This window comes from Patella vulgata, chromosome 1 (assembly GCF_932274485.2).
Source record: "Patella vulgata chromosome 1, xgPatVulg1.2, whole genome shotgun sequence".
NCBI lineage: Eukaryota > Metazoa > Mollusca > Gastropoda > Patellidae > Patella > Patella vulgata.
In genome coordinates, this window is record NC_065879.2 from 60,928,038 (window position 1) to 60,950,577 (window position 22,540).

The 22,540-nt window shown below is 36.6% G+C and overlaps 1 protein-coding gene and 1 long non-coding RNA gene across 4 annotated transcripts in view; one reads left to right on the plus strand and one right to left on the minus strand.

The window, feature by feature from the left end:
• Nucleotides 1-343, minus strand: part of LOC126831756 (uncharacterized) — an 85,763-nt gene extending 85,420 nt beyond the window's left edge. Inside the window, exon 1 of the long non-coding RNA XR_007684324.2 lies at nucleotides 316-343. This is a non-coding gene — a long non-coding RNA (uncharacterized LOC126831756). The remainder of the gene's footprint in view (nucleotides 1-315) is intronic.
• Nucleotides 142-21,346, plus strand: LOC126831549 (uncharacterized). 3 transcript variants are annotated; one of them, XM_050562103.2, is made up of 6 exons: nucleotides 142-225; nucleotides 10,798-10,975; nucleotides 13,286-13,447; nucleotides 15,305-15,421; nucleotides 15,716-15,823; nucleotides 17,657-21,346. In XM_050562103.2, the coding sequence occupies exons 1-6, from the start codon at nucleotides 190-192 to the stop codon at nucleotides 18,094-18,096; spliced, it is 1,041 nt and encodes a 346-aa protein (XP_050418060.1). In that variant the 5' UTR covers nucleotides 142-189; the 3' UTR covers nucleotides 18,097-21,346. The 3 variants fall into 3 exon arrangements, 2 of the variants coding, with proteins under 2 accessions (XP_050418060.1, XP_050418069.1); XM_050562112.2 differs by having other exon boundaries at nucleotides 13,334-13,447; XR_007684196.1 differs by having other exon boundaries at nucleotides 192-225; nucleotides 10,798-10,841.
• Nucleotides 21,347-22,540: the final 1,194 nt, after the last annotated feature.

Here is a 22,540-nt window from a genome sequence, read left to right on the forward strand (position 1 = left end):
CCAAGCGATAACCATATTTTTAATTGCATATTTTTGTGAAAATAAATTTTTCACTAAATTAGAATACTGTCTCATATAGTATCGCAATAACAGTTTGAAACTGATGGATGTTAAATTTTGTTTATTACAAATTAGTCATGAATAGTACTTTAAACATTTTTATTTTATCGGTTAGTGTGTCTGAGTAAAATGGCTGACTATAGAGACATTCGAGATGAAATTGAGGTGAGATTTGAACCATGATTTGTATGTTTTGTGTGGTAATAATGAGTGAAAGCTGGTCCTCCAATATCGATTCTCTACTACTACTACTACCTGGTGCTTTAACGTCTGCTTCCACAGAAGTGATATCGCAGACAAGACAGGAGAGCCGAAGCTTCTTCCTGACCAGTGTTTTTAGAAGGCATTGCATTGGCTATTAAAGTAGCTAAGTCTCTAACTCAATATCATCCAAAGTCATACACGTTGAAAATACGAATTATTTGTTAATTCAAATCAACGTTGATGTTGTGATCTTACCAGGAAAAGACAGGCTTCTGATATCCAATATTTAAAACAAAATAAACATTTTACATTGGTACACGAATCGTGTACCATAGGCCCATAGGGCGTTGTAGCGTCATTTGCAACAAGTGACCAGAAAGAACGAGGCTAGACATATTCAACTGGAGAACCTGCTCAATAGACTGGAATAACCAGACGCCAGAAATTGCTATAGGGTTGAGACACAGGCCGTATTTCGCTGGACATAACTGATTTGAAATTAAGAATCAAAACGGAAACAATTGAATGTAAATCAGTTTATATACAATCAGATTACATTATTATATGCGTTGCGACCCATTTGGATCAATTAGTAGGTCCCAAATATTAGCTATTTAGCTCCTTTAATTGTTACGACGAGTCGTAAAAATAGTCCTCAGGCTATTGTTACGACGATGCTTTCAGAGCCCTCCATCGTCAAAGTTTAGGGTTAGGGTTAAGCCTAACCCTAATCAGGCCCGGATCCCGGATTTTGTCAAGGGGGGGGGGGGCTAGTACTCCAGAGTGTCTTGAGGTTTCGTTCACACGTAACCACAAGATTCCTGAAGCTGTACTTATTTGAAGCTAACTGCGACTGAATTGTTGGTGCATCAAATAGCCACGAGCTGAAAGGCGTCAGTCGATAAATTCGAAATGCCCGTCCTACCTTATTGTGTGATCCATCTCTGAGTCTGAACAACAATGACACTAGCTACGAGAACGTAGCTAAAAACGTTGAGATATACTGATGTGTTTGTTTTTAGCTACGATTGGATGCCTTTAGTTCCAAGTGGCAAACTCAATTTCTTTATTAATGCATGTAACATCTTTAAAATAGATAAGTTTATGATATTATGATTAATTAAACTTACAGAGGCCAATGTAGTGGCATAACTGTCGCCTAACTCCAAATATTCGCATTTAAATTAATGAAGCGTTGTTTTTGTCTGACATTTCACCGCCATCGAAATCCATTCATAGTAACTGTGCTTTCGATTGTCCTTTTGATTGGCTGTTATTAAAGCCTTATATTTAGCCCCACCTTTATGATGACAGCGTATCGTTTAAAAAGATGGCGGTCTTAGTAACGGCTTAACGCCTCGATTTTAAAAACTATGATTTATACCCGTTTCAGGTAGGATTATATGCTTAATTGTAGTTGGGTGTTGTAGAAATATTATAAATAACAATAAGCAATCGGTGTTTTGATTAAAACTATTGTCAATTTTGTTTAAAAATGCCTGGTGTGAATCGCTCCCGCAGGTGCAACGTTATAGGTAATGGCCTCATGTCTTATCTCGAAACACGGAGGGTTGAGAGATTAAGGTTTGTTATCTACAATGACACTAGTTCAGCTCTGAACATAGGTCTCATTACACTAGCCCTGTACGTTCAGAAACTCTTTTATTGAATCCTTGTCGAAACTGAGATCCGCCCCAGTAAATCTTACTGGGCAACTTTTTGCTGCTGAACGGTCGTGTGTCAGTCCCCATGAACGCCTGAACAATATAAATGAACACCTTAGTGAGAATATAAGACCTTGCTTACCTCGTTAGAACCAGTATGAGCGACACAACACGCTGTTAAAAAATACGTCTCCGTCTTCTAACTGACTTGGCGGACTTCATTGAAAGGGTAACATACAAATTTATGAACTCAGCCATGTAAGATGAAACGAAATTTAGGTAAGCCTCGGAGAAAAAAAATTGAAATCTTTGAAAAGTTGAGAATCTTCAGTCATTTATTGCTTTGCCTAGCCAAATTACAGTAATTTACAATCGAATTCTTTCATCAAATCCAATTTTTTCCAGCCCCAGACTTACCTAAATTTCGTTTCAAAACGTATGTATGATGCCGTCCAGTCTTCAACTTTTGGGCTCAGTAGGTGGCACAGTTTAATAATAATATTAAATAATATCTTTCTTTTCAAAGGTGAAATTTGGCCAGTGCGCGGCGCCGCCGCCTAGTCACCATGTTAAACGAGGCTCTGCCCCGTCCGTCTACAATTTGTTTGTGGACACTCTACAGGTCACCATTTTAACCGATTTTGACGGAACTTGGAATATAGGTTTATCTCCAAAAGATAGAAACTTCCTGAATTATGGCCCCTGATTGTACGAAAAATTGCATTTTTAGCTTGTGGACCATATAGAGGTCATAATTTTTATCCGATTTAAAAAAATGTATTATTATAACACTGTTAGTGTTACACCCTAAGGACGGCTGAGTTCGAATTTCTTGAAAATCGACCCAAAACTGACCAACAAAATGGCCGCCCTTCGTTCTCAAATAGCATAAAAATATGGTATATCAAGGTTGTGGACCCCTATAGAGGTCACAATTTTAATCCTATTTTGATGAAACTTGAAATGTAAGTTTATAACCCAAAGATCTCGGTTTCTTTCGATATTCACGCATATCGGAACGTAGCTTGCTGAATTATGGGCCCTGATTGTACTAAAAATCGCGATTTTAGCTTGTGAAGCCCATAGAGGTCATTATTTTTATCCGATTTAAAAAAACGTATTATTATATCACCGTTAGACCCGAAGGACGACTGAGTTCGAATTTCGTGAAAATCGGCCCAAAACTGACAGACAAAATGGTCGCCCCTCGTTCTCAAATAGCGTAGAAATATGATATATAAAGGTTGTGGACCCAATAGAGGTCACAATTTTTATCCGATTTTGTTGAAACTTGGTTCCTGTCTACATTCACGCATATCGGACTGTAACTTCCTGAATTATGGCCCCTGATTGTACGAAAAATCACTTTATTTTTAGCTTGTTCTCTATCCATCTCTCGAAAATGTGGGTGTATCCTGCCTGGCAGCCGCTGGTTTATTTAGATATAAATACCTTATAATGCTATAAACTAGTGACAAACAGATGAAAACATGCGTAGATGGTCAGTGTGAAATTCATAATTGTTATAAAATTGGCTGCTAGTGCTACCTGACTTCCAACCATCTGAGTAGGCGTACGACAATGGACCGTATACGTGTACGTTCCATGGTATGACTGAATGAATGCTGACTTGTGTTTTCGATAGAAAAATACAGTCACGAGAACTCAGGAAAAAACAAAACAATAATTAATAAATTCCTATTTTCGATTATGCCGTGGATTACGCAGGTATACAACGGTGGTTTCAGTGTCAACATTGGCAAATTGCTGTCGTCATATTCTTAAATAAATTACCACAGCTAAAGATGCCGTCCGTAGTTCTTATTTATTTTCTATGATAATTTCACTAAATACTACGGCCCATTTTCGATCGAAAAAAACCCGATGATTTTCTGCCGAAGATTACCGCCCGGCATGAATATTTTTCTGGGCACATCCCTGCACACTAAATACCGGAAAAAATCCTAAATAGCTAACTCGGAGCCTGGTCCTCTGGAAAACACCGGAAAAACCTAACCCTAATCCTAATCCACCGCTGGTCCTCTGGAAAACACCGGAAAAACCTAACCCTAACTCCCCGCAAACAGAGGACCAGGCTCTGGGTTACCTATTTAGGGTGTTTTCCGGTATTTAGCGTATTTCCGGTGTTTTCCGGTATTCAGTATAACATGGTGTTTTCCAGTAGTTTTCAGGTTGTTTTCCAGTGTCTTCCGTTATAGTATTACCGCTGTTTTACGCAAAAAAAATTTGCATTTTTGTATAACATTTCTGTGGATTGCGTATGTACTGTTTTTGTATGGATTTTATATCGGGATAGAAGACGATTTTTATTGAAGGAATAACTAGGTCCCTCTTCACACGTAGTTGAAAATACACAACACAAAGTCCATTGAGAACTTAATAATTATTTATTGCATGATTAATTAGTAGGCCTAGATCATGACCAGTGCTTGAAATTAGGGTTCTTCTACAACGGCACCAAAAATATATAAATGCTGTATAGCTAAAACTATCTGACAAGGCACCACTGCCTTTCATCATATTTAACACATACTGTTGTCATTTTCCGTCACGGAACGTGCAGTTTTTATATTTGTAGACAAACGGCTCGTGCAATTACTTTCTGTGTCAATTAATCTGGTTCTAATTGTGTTTTGTGGTACTGTCATAATTATAAAATTTACAGTCTTCTTGGAGTAATAATGTCAGGACTATTTTTACGACTATTCAGTTTTTATTGCCGTCGGTCCGTCCATTGTCTACAATTTCTTGTGAACTTCTACAGACTACATTTATCAACCGATTGTTTTGAAATTGATATATGTTGTTTGCATTAGTTAGATGAAGAAGCCTATTTAATTTCAATAACTTCTGTTAATTTCTTCTGGAGTTATGGCCCTTGTTTCACTTTGTTGCACCTTGTGAACGCTCTAACGACAAAAATTATCAACCGATCTGTATAACATTTATATGCATCATTTAAATTAGTAAAACAAAGAAGCCTATTGAATTTCAGCAATTTCCGTTAATTACATCTAGAGTTATGGCCCGTATTTCACTTTGTTGAATATTGTGAACGCTCTAATGAAAACAGTTATCATCCGATCTGTTTGAAATTGATATGCATCACTTAAATTAGTGAAATGAAGTAGCCTATTGAATTTCAGCAATTTCCGTTAATTACGCCGTGAGTTATGGCCCTTGTTTCACTTTGTTGTACCTTGTAGTGCTCTAACGACAAAAGTTATTATCCGATCTGTATGAAATTTATATGTATCATTTAAATTAGTAAAACGAACAAGCCTATTGAGTTTTAGTTATCACCTAAATTAGTGAAATGAAGACAAACAAGCCTATTGAATGTCAGCAATTTCCATCAATTACGTCTAGAGTTATGGCCCTTGATTTACTTTGTTGAACTTTGTGAACTTTTGAACAACAAAAGTTATCATCTGATCTGTATGAAATTCATATGCATTATTTGAATTATTAAAACGAAAAAAGCCTGTCGAATTTGAACAATTTCTGTAGATTGCTTCCAGAGTTACGGCCCTTGTTTTAGATTTTAGAACCTTGTGAACGGAAATTATAATGTCTGTTAAATTCCCCTAATTACCTACAAAAGAATAAATATGTGACAACCCTTGTCGACTGCTCGGACGATTCAGCTGCTGTGGGCGATGTTTTGTTGCCTGGCAACCTATTTTTAACTTCGCCGATGGAGGGCTCTGAAAGCATCGTAATAACAATAGCCTGAGGACTATTTTTACGACTCGTCGTAACAATAGCCACTGTGTTTTTAGAATGATCTTGCAATCTTCCCATTTGCGGCCTTAGGCCATGGAGTGGGCTTAGTGGGAAGTTCTTCCCTTTATTTAAACATACATTATGCAAGAGCTAAATCTGCCTATTTCAGGTCTTTCTTTAGGCCTGAAATGTTATCTAAATTATTAATTAGACATTAATTAACCTATCCAGGCCATAATCAACTCTAGATGGCAGCACTAGCCTGCGATCTTTAGTGGATTGTAAGCCGATTTACTGCATAACTTTCCTTCTCGATTAAACGATTAAATGGATAATCAAGACTATGCTGTTTATCGTACTGACTTTAGTAATGATGACCGAGGCTTATGGGAATTTCAGTCGCTTAGTTCTCGGTTCATAGTGGATCAATTTGAATGAAATTTTCACCAAATTGCCTTAACATTATCTAGTTTTTATACGCCCACATTGAAATGTGGTCGTATATTGTCGTCAGCCCTGTCCGTCCGGCGTCCACAATTGCTTGTGGACGCTCTAGAGGCTAAAGTTAATATCCGATTGACTTTAAATTTATACACAGTGTTTAAGGTCATGAGACGAAGAAGCCGATTGATTTTCAGCGATTTCCGATAATTACTGCCAGAGTTATGGCCCTTGATCACTTCAAATTATCTTGTGGACATTTTAGAGGCTAAAGTTAATATCCGATTTACTTTAAATTTATACACAGTGTTTAAGGTCATGAGACGAAGAAGCCTAGTGATTTTCAGCGATTTCCGATAATTACTGCCAGAGTTATGGCCCTTGATCCCTTTGAAAAATCTTGTGGACGCTCTGGAGGCTAAAGTTAATATCCGATTGACTTTAAATTTATACACAGTGTTTAATGTCATGAGACGAAGAAGCCCATTAATTTTCGGCGATTTCTGATAAGTACTGCCAGAGTTATGGCCCTTGATCACTTTGAAAAATCTTGTAAATGCTGTAGAAGCTACAGTTAATATCCGATTTTCGATAATTACTGCCAGTGTTATGGCCCTTGATCACTTCAAAAAATCTTGTAAATGCTGTAGAGGCTACAGTTAATAAATTTTTACACAGTGTTTGAGGTCATGAGACGAAGAATCATATTGATTTTCAACAATTTTCGATAATTACTGCCAGAGTTATGGCCCTTGATCACTTCAAAAAATCTTGTAAATGCTCTAGAGGCTACAGTTAATATTTGATTGACTTTAAATTTATACACAGTGTTTGAGGTCATGAGACGAAGAATCATATTGATTTTCAACGATTTCCGATAATTACTGCCCAAGTTATGGCCCTTGATCACTTTGAAAAATCTTGTGACGCTCTAGAGCCTAAAGTTATCATCGTAAACTGCCTTCTGACATTCTGGCGACCACCAAGGTTTTGTATTCCTTGACTTCCTGCCAGATGTCTTTGGAATGGAGTCTCTGAGTACATGTCGATGATGTCTTCTCTCCAATCAAGGCAACCTTCATGGAAGTTTGCCCAATCAGCTTCTTTCATTTTTATACGCCCACATGGAAATGTGGACGTATATTGCCGTCGCCCCCGTGCGTCCGTCGTCAACAAGTTCTTTGTGAATGCTCTTAAAATAATCGGATCATAACTTTTGGCGTTAAGAGTCTTAACGCAAAAAGTTTTGATCCGATTATTTTAAAATTGATATACATGTATCTTGTTGACATTAGTGAGATAAAGAAGCCTATTTAATTTCAATAATTTCCATTTATTAGGTCTAGAGTTATGGCCCTTGTTTCACTTTGTTGCACCTTGTGAACGCTCTAACATCAAAAGTTATCCTCCGATCTGTATGAAATTTATATGCTTCATTTAAATTAGCAAAAAGAAGAATCCTATTGAATTTCAGCAATTTCTGTTTATTATATCTATCTGTTATGTCCCTTGTTTCACTTTGTTGAACCTTGTGAACGCTCAACGCAAAAAGTTGTCATCTGATCTGTATGAAATTTATATGCATCATTTAGATTAGTGAAACCACAAAGCCTTTTGAATTTCAGCAATTTACAATAATTACTTCTAGAGTTATGGCCCTTGTTTTACTTTGTGAAGGTTCGAATGACAAAAGGGGGGTTGGATGGCCGAATCGTTAGCACGTGCGCGCTGCGCTGTATCATACGGTCTGTCATTGAGTCAACTGGCGGGGTTTCGATTCCCCGGTTGTACGTGACAAGGAGTAGGGTCGCCTGTCCAACCTCGTGGGTTTTCTCCGGGTCCTACAGTTTCCTCCGACTGCTAAAGACCTTTACACGAAAGCGAATTATTGAAATAAAATTGAACCATGTGTTAGTCCTGAAATGACCTAGTTTGTGTCGAGTTGACGTTAAACCCCATTTGTCTCTCTTTCTCTCGAATGACAAAAGTTATCATCTGATTTGTATGAAATTTATATGCATTATTTAAATAAGTAAAACGAAAAAGCCCTGTCAAATTTCAAAATTTTCTGTAAATTTCTTGTGAACACACTACAGCCTACATTTATCATCTGATTGTTTTGAAATTGATATATGTCGTTAATTAGTGAGATGAAGAAGCCTCTTTAATTTCAATAATATTTGTTAGTTTCTTCTGGAGTTATGGCCCTTGTTTCACTTTGTTGAATGCTCTAACGACAAAAGTTATCATCTGATCAGTATGGATTTTATATGCATTATTCGATTAGTGAAAGGAAAAAGTCTATTGAATTTCAGCAATTTCCTTCAATTACGTCTAGAGTTATTGCCCTGGTTTCACTTTGTTGAACCGTGTGAATGCTCTAACGACAAAAGTTATCATCCGATCTGTGCGGAATTTATATGCATCATTTGAATTAGTGAAACGAAGAAATATATTGAATTTCAGCAATTTCCGTTAATTAAGTCTAGAGTTATGGCCCTAACTTGTTTCACTTTGTTGAACCTTGTGAGCGCTCCAAAACACACCGGTTTTACAAAGCATTCTCAGACTAAAATTAGAAATTACAATATTTTTTTCAAAAATTGAATATAAATCACTCTCATACATTCATATTACATTAATATGTGCTTTTAGAACCATTTTTATGAAAATGTCTTATAAATTCCTCCAATTACTGTACCTACAAAAGATTAAATATGCGACAACCCTGGTTGACTGCTCAGACAATTTAGCTGCTATGGGCGTATTTTTCGTTGCCTGGCAACCTATCTTTGTCTATTTCAAGGTTCCAAAAAATAGAGCCATATGCCCTTTCAGGAAAATATATTCCTATATATTGTTTGAAGAAATTAATAGGCTGGCAGTCTCTTCAGTTTCAGTGTCTACTTTTTATACGCCCACATTGAAATGTGGTCATATATTGACATTGTTGTCACGTCCGTCCGGCGTCCACGCTCTAGAGGCTAAAGTTAATATCCGATTGACTTTAAATTTATACACAGTGTTAAAGGTCATGAGACGAAGAAGCCTATTGATTTTCAGCAATTTCCAATAATTACTGCCAGAGTTATGGCCCTTGATCACTTTGAAAAATCTTGTTGAGGCTCAAGAGGCTAAAGTTAATATCCAATTAACTTTAAATTTATACACAGTGTTTAAGGTCATGAGACAAAGAAGCCCATGGATTTTCAGCAATTTTCGATAATTACTGCCAGAGTTATGGCCCTTGACCACTTCAAAATATCTTGTGGCCACTGTAGAGGCCAAAGTTAATATCCGATTGACTTTAGATTTATACACAGTGTTTAAGGTCATAAAACGAAGAAGCCTATTGATTTTATTCAATTTCCGATAATTACTGCCAGAGTTATGGCCCTTGATCACTTCAAAATATCTTGTGGACGCTCTAGAAGCGAAAGATAATATCCGATTGACTTTAAATTTATACACAGTGTTTAAGGTCATGAGACGAAAAAGCCTATTGATTTTCAGCGATTTCGGATAATTACTGCCAGACTTTAAATTTATACGCAGTGTTTGAGGTCATGAGACGAAGAATCCTATAGATTTTCAACGATTTCCGATAATTACTGCCAAAGTTATGGCCCTGGATCACTTTGAAAAATCTTGTGGTGCTCTAGAGGCTTATGTTATCATCCGATTGACTTCAGATTGATACACAGAGTTTAAAGATACATTATGGGAGACTTTTATAAAGAGTTGGCCATTCTTGCTATAACAGTTCAAAAGTAGACGATGAAAGAAGAATATATTGAAAATTTCAGTCAAATTACTTTATTCTGAACAAAGTTATCATCGTTGTAATATTTGACTAGAAATGGTAGTCAAATATGTCTTCACCTTGGCCGATCGTTTGATTGACATAATCTTGATTATCAAGTAACGTTTTCAAAGGCTTTTATTTTTACTACAAATTAAAAATAAGACTTTTATTATATAGATAAGAAGCGAAAGTTTGAAAGGAATGGACCAAATCAATGAGGCATAATTATAGCCGACTTCTTGTTAGCCTGTGTGTACTCTTGTACTGTAAGGTGACTACGTGACTCCCGAAGCAGACAAATAGGAAACACTACAGTGATCTAATGGGGCTGCAATTCAACTGGGGTGATGTTAGCTGCGATTTTTATCAATTTTTCTGTAAACGCAAGTGACAAAAGAGCGTATAATACCAACATCCAAACTCTCATTTTAACCACAACTGAACATAATATCAAGGCCGTATATACATGTATCGAACTTTGAATCAAATTGACTGACATGCGGCATCGCTCAACAGCGGCCTCGCTTCGTACACTCTATCATTTAGCCTCGATCTAACTGATGACATCAACGTAACGGTTAAAAATCTCCGACTTGGGCGCCATATTTGATTTAATCAATCAGCTAAATCCACGATATTAATATTTCGTATAATTAACCTCAGCATGGGGCAGAAATTTATAAAAACCAAACAAATTCTAATGATTTTCTGATAATTACTCTTAAACATATTTTAGTGTATTATAAATGTTTCATTACTGAAAAAGTAAAAATATGCGACAACTCTTGTTGACTACCCGGACGATTTAGCTGCTGTGGGTGTATGTTTCGTTGCCTGGCAACCTATCTTTAACACATGATGTTTTATTTATTTTAGGAATATGATAAAGGAAAAAATGTCATAAATCAATATAAAAGAAAGTTAGTGGAGTCTATAAAGAAGAAGCATGTGAATGCATTTAAAAGTGTTTTAGCAAGTGGTTTAGATGTGAACTTTAGTGACTATACTTCTAATTATCCTATTCATCATGCTTCTGCTCTGGTTCCAGATAAGGGTAAAAAAAACCCAACAATTTACAATAATGTATTACGGGGTGGACAATAATTTCAATAAATCAATGCATCAGCATCACAATAATTTATTACCACTTCTCCTATAATGTTCCCAGAAAGATCATTGCGTTTAATGTGGATATGGCAGGCTTTGTCTAATCCATCCGCTTATCAGAGTTCATTATGGACTTACCATGTGAAAATGTTTCTAAATCATAATTTTAAGCCAAAAAAAAAAGCCTGGCAATAGGCAAGTTTAGATCTTGCATCATGTCGTTTGATGAGCATCGGAACATAACTTCCTAGGTATGGCTTACTGAGTAACCAAATTTGTAGGCTCCCTATTAATTGGGTACATGAAAACTATCGCTTTATATTGTTTTCTGTTGGTCCATACTAACGGGAAGAACCCTATCATTAATCAGAATTCTGTTACCTATTGTTGAGTTACTCCCCCACTGTTTTGTGTGAATCATTGGGGCAATGAGAGAACGAACCCATTTGATAATTAAAAATTGTAGACCTTTCAGTCTGGAGTAACCCCCCTTTGCGGAAATCTTTGTGAACGCAATAGAGGCTGCAGAGGAACCTTGGTTAGTAGAGCACTGGCTCGCTATCCAGGAGGTCTCTGATTTTTTTCCGGTGTTGTTTAAGAAAGTTTTGAAACATTATACTATTAACCACTACTAAATGTAATTAAACACCGCATCTGTTTTTATCCCCCGCCTTTCGAAGAAAGGAGAGGACTATTAAAATGGGTTCGTCTGTCTGTCTGTCCGTTCGTCCGTCTGTCTGTCCGTCACACTTTTTGGGACACAATAACTCTAATTCTAATTGAGCTAGAATGTTCACATTTGGCGTAGGTGTCTATTAGGTGAATTCCTTGATGGAGTTCGAATTTTCTGCCTAGGGTAAGCAGAGATAAGCAATTTGATTAGTTGAAGCTTTGGGACACGATAACTTTAGTTCTAATTAAGTGAGAGTGAGGACACTTGGTGTATAGCTTTATTACATCAATACCTTGACTAAGTTCGATAATGAACATTTTTTGCTGAGGGTAAGAAGAGCGATAAGCAATTTGATTGGTTGAGACTTTGGAACATGATCTCTCCTTCTAATTGAGGTAGAATGTTCAAACTTGATGTAGGCATTCATTAGGTGAATGCTTTGATGAAGTTCGTTGATGAACATTGTCTGCTTACGGGAAGCAGAGTTATGGCCCTTGTTTCACTTTGTTTAACCTTGTGAACTCTCTAACCCCAAAAGTTATCATCCTATCTTTCTGAAATTTATATGCATTATTAAGATTAGTGAAATGAAGAAACCTATTTAATTTCAATAATTTCCGTTTATTACATCTAGAGTTATGGCCCTTGTTTCACTTTATTGAACCTTGTGAATGCTCTATGCCAAAAGTTAACATCCGATCTTTGTGAAATTTATATGCAATATTTAAATTAGTGAAACAAAGAAGCCTATTGAATTTCAGCAATTTCCGTTTATTACTTCTAGAGTTATGGCCCTTGTTTCACTTTGTTTAACCTTTCGAACGCTCTTACCCCAAAAGTTATCATCCTATCTTTCTGAAATTTCTATGCATTATTTATATTAGTGAAACGAAGAAGCCTATTGAATTTCAGCAATTTCCATTTATTACGTCTAGAGTTATGGCCCTTGTTTCGCCTTATTGAACCTTGTGAATGCTCTAACATCAAAAGTTATGTGCCGATCTGTATGAAATTTACATGCGTCATTTAAATTAGTAAAGAGAAGAATCCTATTGAATTTCAGCAATTTCCGTTTATTACTTCTAGAGTTATGGCCCTTGTTTCAGTTTGTTCAACCTTGTTAATGCTGGATTGATGAAAGTTATCATTCGATATGTATGAAATTTATATGCATCATTTAAATTTGTGAAACAGAGGTCTATTGAATTTCAGCAATTTCCGTCAATAATTTCTAGAGTTATGGTGGTTGTGAACCTTGTGGACCCTTGAATGACAAAAGTGATCTTCTGATCTGTATGAAATTTATATGCATTATTTAAATTAGTAAAACGAAAAAGCCTGTCAAATTTCAACAATTTCTGTAGATTACTTCCAGAGTTGAGACCCTTGTTTCAGTTTGTAGAACCTTGTGAATCCACGAACGGCAAAAATTATAATCTGACCTGTATGGAAGTGTCTTGTAAAGGCCCCCAATTACCTACAAAGGAATAAATATGCGACAACCCTTGTCGACTGCTTGGATGATTTAGCTGATGTGGGCGTACATGTATGTTTCGTTGCCTGGCATCCTATCTTTCATTTCAGATTCTAGAGAGATTTTAACTACATTAATATATTCTGATGTTGATTTAGATGTTGCTGATCGCTTTGGCTGTACACCTTTACATATAGCTGTTGGTGTTTCCCTAGAAACCACTGTCACTCTACTTGACAACGGTTGCTTCATCGATGCACAGGATCATGCAGGTTTAAAAATTAGATAATTTATATAAATCAACTATTTCTTATTGTTCTGTAAAGATCTTAGATCCAGGTCTAACCTTGCACAACAAGCCAACAGTTAGGCTGATGTCCCCTGCCAAAAGGCGTCAATATGCCCAAATAAATAGATGACATATACTAATTAATTGCACATTTATTTTTTTGAAAAATGTTGAGCAATCAAACTGATTATCTAATCTTAGTCTATGCAGAAAATGTTCACAATCGAACTCACTCAAGGTTCATCACTCTTGATCAGTTAGAATCAAAGTTATCATGTCCCAGGGGGGTTGGGTGGCCGAATGGTTTGCACGTGCGTGCTGTATCATAAAGCCTGTCATTGAGTCAACTGGCGTGGTTTCGAATCCCCGGTTGTACGTCACAAGAAATAGGGTCGCCTGTCCAACCTCGTGGGTTTTCTCTGGGTCCTCCGGTTTCCTCCCACTGCTAAAGACCCCTATGCGCAAGCGTATTATTGAAATAAAATTTAACCATATGTTAGTCCCGAAATGACCTAGTTTGTGTCGAGTGGAGGTTAGACCCCATTTCTCTCTCTCTCTCTCTCTATCATGTCCCAAAGCATCAACCAATGAAATTGCTTAGCTCTGCTTAGTTTTAGTGGAAAATGTTAATCATTGAACTCAGTCAAGCCATTCACCTTATGAACATCTATACCAAGATTAAACATTCTACCGCAATTAAAATCAGAGTTGTTATGTTTCTAAGTCTTAACCAATCAAGTGGAAAATGCGCATGATGGAACACTGTCAAGGCTTTCAACTATTAACCATCTACACCAAGTTTGAATATTCTTCCTCAATTGTGTTCCAAAGTCTCGACCAATCAAATTGAAGTATCTACTTAGCCAAAGTAGAACTTAGTCAAGGTATTGATGTAATGAAACAATAAACGAAGTTTCACCACTGTACATGTAGCTCAATTAGAAGTTATCAAGCTCCAAAGTCTCGACCAATCAAATTGCTTTCCGCTATGCTTACCCTCAGCCAAAAATGCTCATTATCAATCTGAATAAAACACAGATCCAATTTCGTTTCGTTTTTATAGTTCAAAATTTTGATTTTACTTGTCTTTACTACACTTGGATCTGGAAGCGTTGTTATTTAACTCGTGTTCTGCTTGAAGTGAGGGGTCAGCCAATCAAATGGTCTGTCGAATCTAGCGTTTGACCTTTTTTGCGCGGAACTGTGGGTAGACATTAGCGGCAATAGAAATCAAAACAAAGCAAAAGTAGATAAAAAATACATGGCGGTCACTAATTGGTTAATCGGGTCAAATGTCGCTTGCTTGGTACCTGACGTCATAGAACGTGAACTCCCACTATAACTTGTTAGATCTAAATGTAGTGTAGGCCATCGAAAATATAAAAAACGAAACGAAATATAGATCTATATTTTAATTAGATTGGCTCATTATGGAACTTAATCAAAGTATTGATAAAATGAAACTATACACCAAGTTTCATCACTCTTACTTAATTAGAATCACATTTATCGTGTCCCAAAGCATCAACCTTCAAAAACATCAACCAATCAAATTGCTTATCTCTGCTTAACCTAAGCAGAAAAATGCTCATCTATGAATTCCATCAAGGCATTTGCCTCATATACACCAAATTTAAACATTCTAGCTCAATTAGAAGGAAAGTTATTGTGTCCCAAAAAAGTGTGACGGACAGACAGACAGATGGACAGTCCCCTGCTTTCTTGGGACAATAAAAGCTATTTGAATAGCTTTTCTGCTTAGGGTAAACAGAGTGGCTGATTGCATGCGATGTAGATGACAAAATCTCTGTATTATAAATATTTATATCTTTTGTTACAGGTTGCACACCGTTAATGAGGGCATGTAGTAATAGATCATCAGAAAGTTTGGCTATAATACAGTTGTTAATAGACACACAGTGTAACATTCACCTTAAAGATGATGAAGGCTTCACAGGTAAATAATTACAACTATAAATGCTATACTCCATACGATTCAAATCATGATACATATATTCCGATAAGTAAAACATGAATATTCGGTTTAATATCAGAACTAAAATCATGATACGATACAAGTGTCTCAATATAATTCATATATATATAGGTCTGAAAATTAACGAGTAAACCAAACTTCAATACTAATTACATTAATTTTTGTATAACTTTACAGGACTGGGTATCATTTGCTAAGACTGCATTTAGATAAAAATAATTGACAGTTTTATGTGCCTTTAATAAATATTTTTAGCTTTACATTACATATGTAAAAACAGTCAACAAGATGTCAATTTACGGAATGAAATAGTATATAAATTATTATACAGTGGTCTATCACCTATTTTACAAGATAATAGTGGTATGTATTTCATTATAACAACATAATTATAACTGGGTGTTATTAAAGAAATGGTTTAACAAAAAACAATTGTCACCCAAAGCTTAGATACACCCACACAGCTGCTTTGTCTCAAACAAAAATATAGCCATAGCCAGCATCTTATGTCAACTCTTATAAGGATCCGTAAGCCTTTAAGATATCCATACTCAATTGTGTTCAGAAGCTTTTCTGGGCACATATTAAATCTCTAAAACAAAAAGTCCTAGAATGCTGAAAATCTGATGCCAGTGCTCAACACCAAATTTGAAAATCAATAGTCCTAATGCGAAATTTGAAAAAAAATATCTGTTAAGTTTTTTGGATAAGGGTGGGTAACTCCAGACCATAAGATCACAGATGGAGGCAGACCACCATTAATTTCCCCATTGACTTTAATGTTAATTATTGCCTCTTTGCCCACCTCCAACTTTTCCCCAACTTTTCGTTGGGCTGAATGCTTTTCACTACAGACAGAGGAACAAATGGTCATGTCTTGGCACTAAAATTTGTATGAGGTTGACCACCAAAATTTTGAGATACACAAACTTGATGAAGCATATTAAAAACATGTAACTAGTTGCCGTACATATCACTGTAGCCAACCTGATAACCCTTTTTTTCTTTCTGCCTCAAAATCATGAATATTTACCAAAACCTGGCAGAAAATGTTAATTCAAACCCTCTTCATCCATTCTAGACCAAAAAATCAACAAAAATGGGCATGCAAAAGGGGAGAAAAGGGACAGAGACAGAATTGCTATAAATAGACGAACTACAATTTGTGGGTACTGAGATGGTGAAATTTAATGGTGGTCTGCCTCCTATATATCTGAATATTAACAGGCTTCCTGTCATGAAGCCAATGCTCCACACCAAGTTTGAAGAACATCTGTTAAAAAGTGTAGGCTCTTAACACGTTGACAAGGTTTTCGGAAAAAGAGGGAGATAACTCTTCAACCAAATTTTGCGAAGTATTGAATATCAATAGTGTTTCATTTGCTCATGAATCAAATGATTAACACCAACGGGTAAAAATAAATACAGTAAAAAGTGTAGCCTCTATCTGTTAAGGGTTTTCTGAAATGAAATGGAATTGTTTTTGGAAAAGGGGGAAGGGGATTCTGAATGAAAGGTCGCTGAATTCTGAATATTGATAGGGTTCATCCAATTTTGACACCAAAGCTTCACACTAAATTACAAATAATCGCTTTAAAAGCTGCAACCTCTATAACATTAACAAGGAACTCGAAAGGTCAATATTTAGCATTCCGGAGTGGAAGAACCCTGTTGATTTTCAGCATTATAGGATAAAATTCACAAATCTGACAAAGAAATCTTGAATTAATTTAAATAAAAGTAAACATAGGTTGGCAGGCATTGAAACATACACCAAACAGACATGAGCTAAACAATTCCAAAATTTCAAAAAGGTCAGATCCTGATTAAAGTCTAGTTGGAGGTGCTGACAAAATTTCATAATAAAGGGAAATAACTGTGGAAAATCAATAGGCTTAATGAGATAGATCACTCACATATTTCTGTAGCCTCTATTGTGCTAACAAGAAATGTGAACGGTATATGGATGAACGGACAGGGTGACCATATCAAAATGGATTGATATTTTGAAATTCCAAGCCATGGTTGTGTATCTGGAATATGATTTGGATGTTCTTAATTTCAAATCCAGACTAAGTTTAATTCCAAATGTTTTTCGTGTTATCTGGGATATTTAACTACACTCTAGATCACAGTGGACTTTAATCTTGTGTTTCTCTGTTTACATTATTTATCCACCTTGATTATTTATTCCAGGTAAAATGGGATTATGTCATGAATTAGATAAATTTATAAACAATGGAAACAGTGTCATAAACAAAGAAGAATTGGTTGTTTTAAAAACTTTAATATGTGCTGGACGTAATATCAATTTCACCAACAAAGTTTTTACAGTCTGGTTGACTTATACTCTACCTCTCTACTCAAATATATTTCTGCTAAAACTATTTCAAGTTATACGACCGATATTGGGTCAGAAGTTTATACGACAATTACACAAACTGTACACCTCATTACCCAGCTGTGACAATCAAATAGCGGACATAGTTGCACGTTATCGTGATATGCCACGAAGTCTCAAGTCAAGTTGCCGATATACGATACGATCTAACCTCAAAGAAAGAGTTTTATTCGCAACAGAAGATCTTCCATTGCCAACATCATTAAAGAAATATTTATTATTATCTGATAATTAATAAAGGATGGGTTAGGGGTCTTGCTGTTAACTTTTACTGTAAAACTAGAATTTCTTTTATCTTTAAATTAGGTCGGTAAACTTTTAAGTAACGCGAACTTCGTCAACTGGATGGTTGCCCAGTTCAACGCACATACATCGACATCAGCAAAATAAGTGCTTCAGGTGAAGGTGATGTGATTTTTTCTTTTAGAAAATATCAATTTAAGATAAATTAAGATTGGTTGAAGAGCTGACAGTTCTCGCTATAATAGTCGAACAAGAGCATCGCTACCGCTGCAATATACGTCCACATTCCTGCTTTGATATGATACTTTTTAAAATGAAGAGAATGAAATATGAAATGGCTGCAACTACTGTGATATGTCAAGAGACAAAGAAGGCTAGGCATTGGGTTTGTTTTGCCAAGTTTATAGACTTAATATTAACACTGCCCCAGGGAGTTGGGGCATAAAATGAATAATTTCTGTCCTTACGGTATAAGGAATATATATGCCACTATGCCACGTTCCAACATGATCCATTCAGAATTCCAGTCAGAGACAAAAAGCAGAAAAATTGGCCTGGCTCTGCCCTTGGGGGTTGGACGTGGACAAATTTGAATAGGTACAACCAAAATGGTACAAATTATATTAACAATTGCAACCTTTAGACTTTAGAGTATTTACAGACAAAATATTAACAAAAAATGTGGGGTCGGATCATGCACCAAAATCAATAGTTACGGTCCTTAGGCTATAAGAAATACATATGCCAAGATGATCCTTTCAGAATTGGGGCCTGTATACGATAAACAGAAAAATTTGGCATGGCTCTAGAGGGTCCACAACCTTAAAATATACCATATATTTTGCTTACGAGGGGCAGCCATTTTGTCCTGCATCATTAGGGTGCTACGGTGATATATTCACACGTTTTTTTATATTGGATAAAAATTGTAACCTCTAGATGGACCACATGCTAAAAATGCGATTTTTAGTAAAATGAAGGGCCATAATTCAAGAGGTTATTCGATATTCGCGCATATCGGATTGTAACTTCCTGAATTATGGCCCTTGATTGTAGAAAAAATCATGTTTTTAGCTTTTGGTCCCTTATGATGTCACAATTTTTATCCGATTTAAAAAAAACGTGTGAATATATCACTGTTACACACTAAGATCTTGGTTCCTTTTGATAATCGCGCATATCTGAAGTAACTTCCTGGATTATGGCCCCTGATTGTTCTAAAAATCGCATTATTAGCTTGCGGATTCTCTAGAGGTCACATTTTTTTTTCCGATTTTAAAAACCGTTTAAATTTATCACGTACCATTCTACAATAATGAAGGTTGAATTTGAATTACGGGAAAATTGAAATGAAACTGCCCAACAAAATGGCTGCTCTTTGTACGCAAATTGTGTCAAAGTATGTAATACGAAGGTTGTGGACCCTCTAGAGGTCCCAATTTTCATCCGATTTTGATGAAACTTAAAACATATCTTTATATCACAAAGATATCAGTCTCTTTTGATATTTGCGCATTTCAGACCATAACTATCTGGATTATTGTCCCTGATTGTACAAAAAATCGTGTCTGTTTTTAGCTTGTTCTCTATCCTTCCCTTGCAAAATGTGGACGTATCCTGTCTGGCAGCCGCTGGTTACTATGAACCAAGTGTTAACTCACAGAGAAAGACCTTATAATAAATTTCCATAGTTTTTCTTTCATCTAATTCGCTTGTGGCCGTTTTTATCTGACAGTCTTTTACCATTTTAGCTCTAGAATGTTGATCACGTTACGGCCCATGCATGTGTCCTCTTTGTCGTACAGACTGGATACTATCAATTGCAGTTTGTGTGAAGATCAACCATTTTTATACGCCCAAATGGAAATGTGGTCGTATATTGCCGTCGCCCTATTCGTACATCCGTCGGTCGGTCGGTCCGTCCATCGTCCACAATTTCTTGTGAATGCACTACAGACTATATTTATCATGAAGAATCCTATTTAATTAAATAATTTCCGTTAATCTCTTCTGGAGTTATGGCCCTTGTTTCACTTTGTTGCACCTTGTGAATGCTCTAACGAAAAAACTGTATGAAATTTATTTGCATCATTTAAATTAGTGAAATGAAGACGCCTATTGAATTTCAGTTAATTACGTCTAGAGTTATGGCCATCGTTTCACTTTGTTGAATTTCAGCAATTTCTGTTTATTACTAGAGTTATGGCCCTTGTTTTACTTTGTTGAACGACAAAATTTAGCGTCTGATCTGTATAAAGTTTATATGTATTATTTAAATTAGTAAGACGAAAAAGCCTGTCAAATTTCAAAAATGTCTGTAATTTACTTCCAGAGTTAAGACCCTTGTTTCAGTTTGTAGATCATTTTGAACCCTCATAATAACGCTGGCCACGTCGACGCCATATTCTGGTCCCGCCTTCTGCAGTTGATATGCAATACCGAATATAATCTGTGAACAGAACAGTTCTCCATTGCCTATGTCACCAGTTCTGGTGTTATTGGGCAAACTGTAGAAGTTCACGTCGATGACGAGGGGTAAGGATCAGTCAACGGTAAGGTCTACGGCAATGGATGTTCTCTCTGGTGAGACTTTGGCGCACTATCGGTACTGATGGGTCTTCCGTGTGTTTCCACCGTCTGATGTGTGAAGGGATTCTGCACGTGCTGTTGCACAACATGGCGGTCTTGTGGTAACCCTTGGTCTACCAGTTCGGGGGCGATCATCCGTGGTGTTGGTGGCCAGAAAGCGTTGCTGAAGCATGTAGATGGTCTGAACACTGACCTGGAATTGATTGGCAACAGCTTAGGTAGTGTGGCCAGCGTCAAGTCTTCCAAGCACCTGGTTCCTCTGAGCTATCCTGGGTCGTGGCATGCTGCTGACTTTCTAGTGTGAATGATTCAACCAGGTATGGGGGTGCATTTTCTAGGGCTGGTCCCGGTGAACAGCACGTGCAGCATGAGTTACATGAAAATCATGGAGAACACATTACCATCTCAGAAGTCAGGTTGCGTGTTTGAGAACATTTCCTGGGTTCAATTCTGTGTTTGGGAAGGAGCCTTATTGCTCAGGTAAATTTGGAGATGTTGTCACAAATAAACAATAAAAGCATTTGGCAAGTTTTATGCAATGCGTCTATTCAGAGTAACATACCAACCTGATGTTTCTTTTGCTGTGGTTTCGATTCGCCGGTTGTACGTGACAAGGAGTAGAGTCGCCTGTCCAACCTCGTTGGTTTACCCCGGGTCCTCCGGTTTCCTCCCACTGCTAAAGACCCCTACGCGCAAGCGAATTATGGAAATAAAATTGAACCATATGTTAGTCCCAAAATGACCTAGTTTGTGTCGAGTGGACGTTAAACCCCATTATAGGCTATAAAATCACTTAAGTAAATAAGCTTTTATTCACGATAAGTTAAATGTAAATAGCTGTAGGTAAATGTTTAAAAATATTGATTGTCATGTTCGACGGTATTTATATTATTATGTATTACATGTATATATATTCATGTATCTTCTCATTCTTCTGATGAAGATTTTAAATAAAAATTATTATTATTTATCATTGGTAAAACTCGCTGACCATTTTGAATGTCACTTGATGTATCTTTCCGTATTCTTCAGAAATTTCACGTATTAGCCGAATCACTCACATTGTGCGCTAAAAGTAATTCCCGGTAAATCATCAAATCGGCTATTTTCGAATTAACTTTTGATGTGAAGATGTGGAGAATGTTGCAAGATTCATTAATATGTAACTCATGCAACGAACCAATGCCTAATTGTCGAGACATCGGCAGCTTTTCATTCTAACAAATCCTGCCAATCAGTAGCCACGGCACAGGGGGGGGCGTCGGAGCTAAATAACCGAATTCACACTGATTAATGGCCGGCGAGTTTTACCAGAGATAAACAAGGAGTAAAGTTATCTCTGGGATCGAGATTGTAGCAGAAAGTTGAACAACACCTAAGTGGAGAAATAGTGGATTTATTGAATCAAGACCGACTGCCTTGGAAACATCTAATGTTTGTAGGTATAGGGAATTTGTAAAACAATACTTTTTATGAGAAAAGTGGCACGGTCGTGTGTTTTATCCCTTACCGTCAGATGGTGTGATGGAGATAATGATATAGACATAATATGTGATATCGCAATTAATGTTTTACATCAATGAAATTGAATCACATTCACAATGTCATCGTATTAATTCATAATAAATAAAAAAATGACGTCAACCGGGGTGTTGGATTTCTCTTTAAAAACCTCACAGTGTATGTATTTACGCCAAAATGACGATAGAGACCATGTATTTCACAACAAATTTCAAAGATACATTGTAGAGTAGGCCGTAGCGCCGCTGCCCGGGCAAAATTTCCCTCATAGCACACTGTATGGCCTATGCCCGTCTTCATTAGCCCACTTTAGGAGCAGAACAATA

Excerpts from the sequence above, each read along its gene's own strand:
- LOC126831549 (XM_050562103.2), top strand. The coding sequence starts at position 190 with ATGGCTGACTATAGAGACATTCGAGATGAAATTGAG. Across the intron at positions 226-10,797 it reads ACATTCGAGATGAAATTGAG|GAATATGATAAAGGAAAAAA; the intron begins GTGAGATTTGAA and ends TATTTATTTTAG. Across the intron at positions 15,824-17,656 it reads TATTTTACAAGATAATAGTG|GTAAAATGGGATTATGTCAT; the intron begins GTATGTATTTCA and ends TATTTATTCCAG.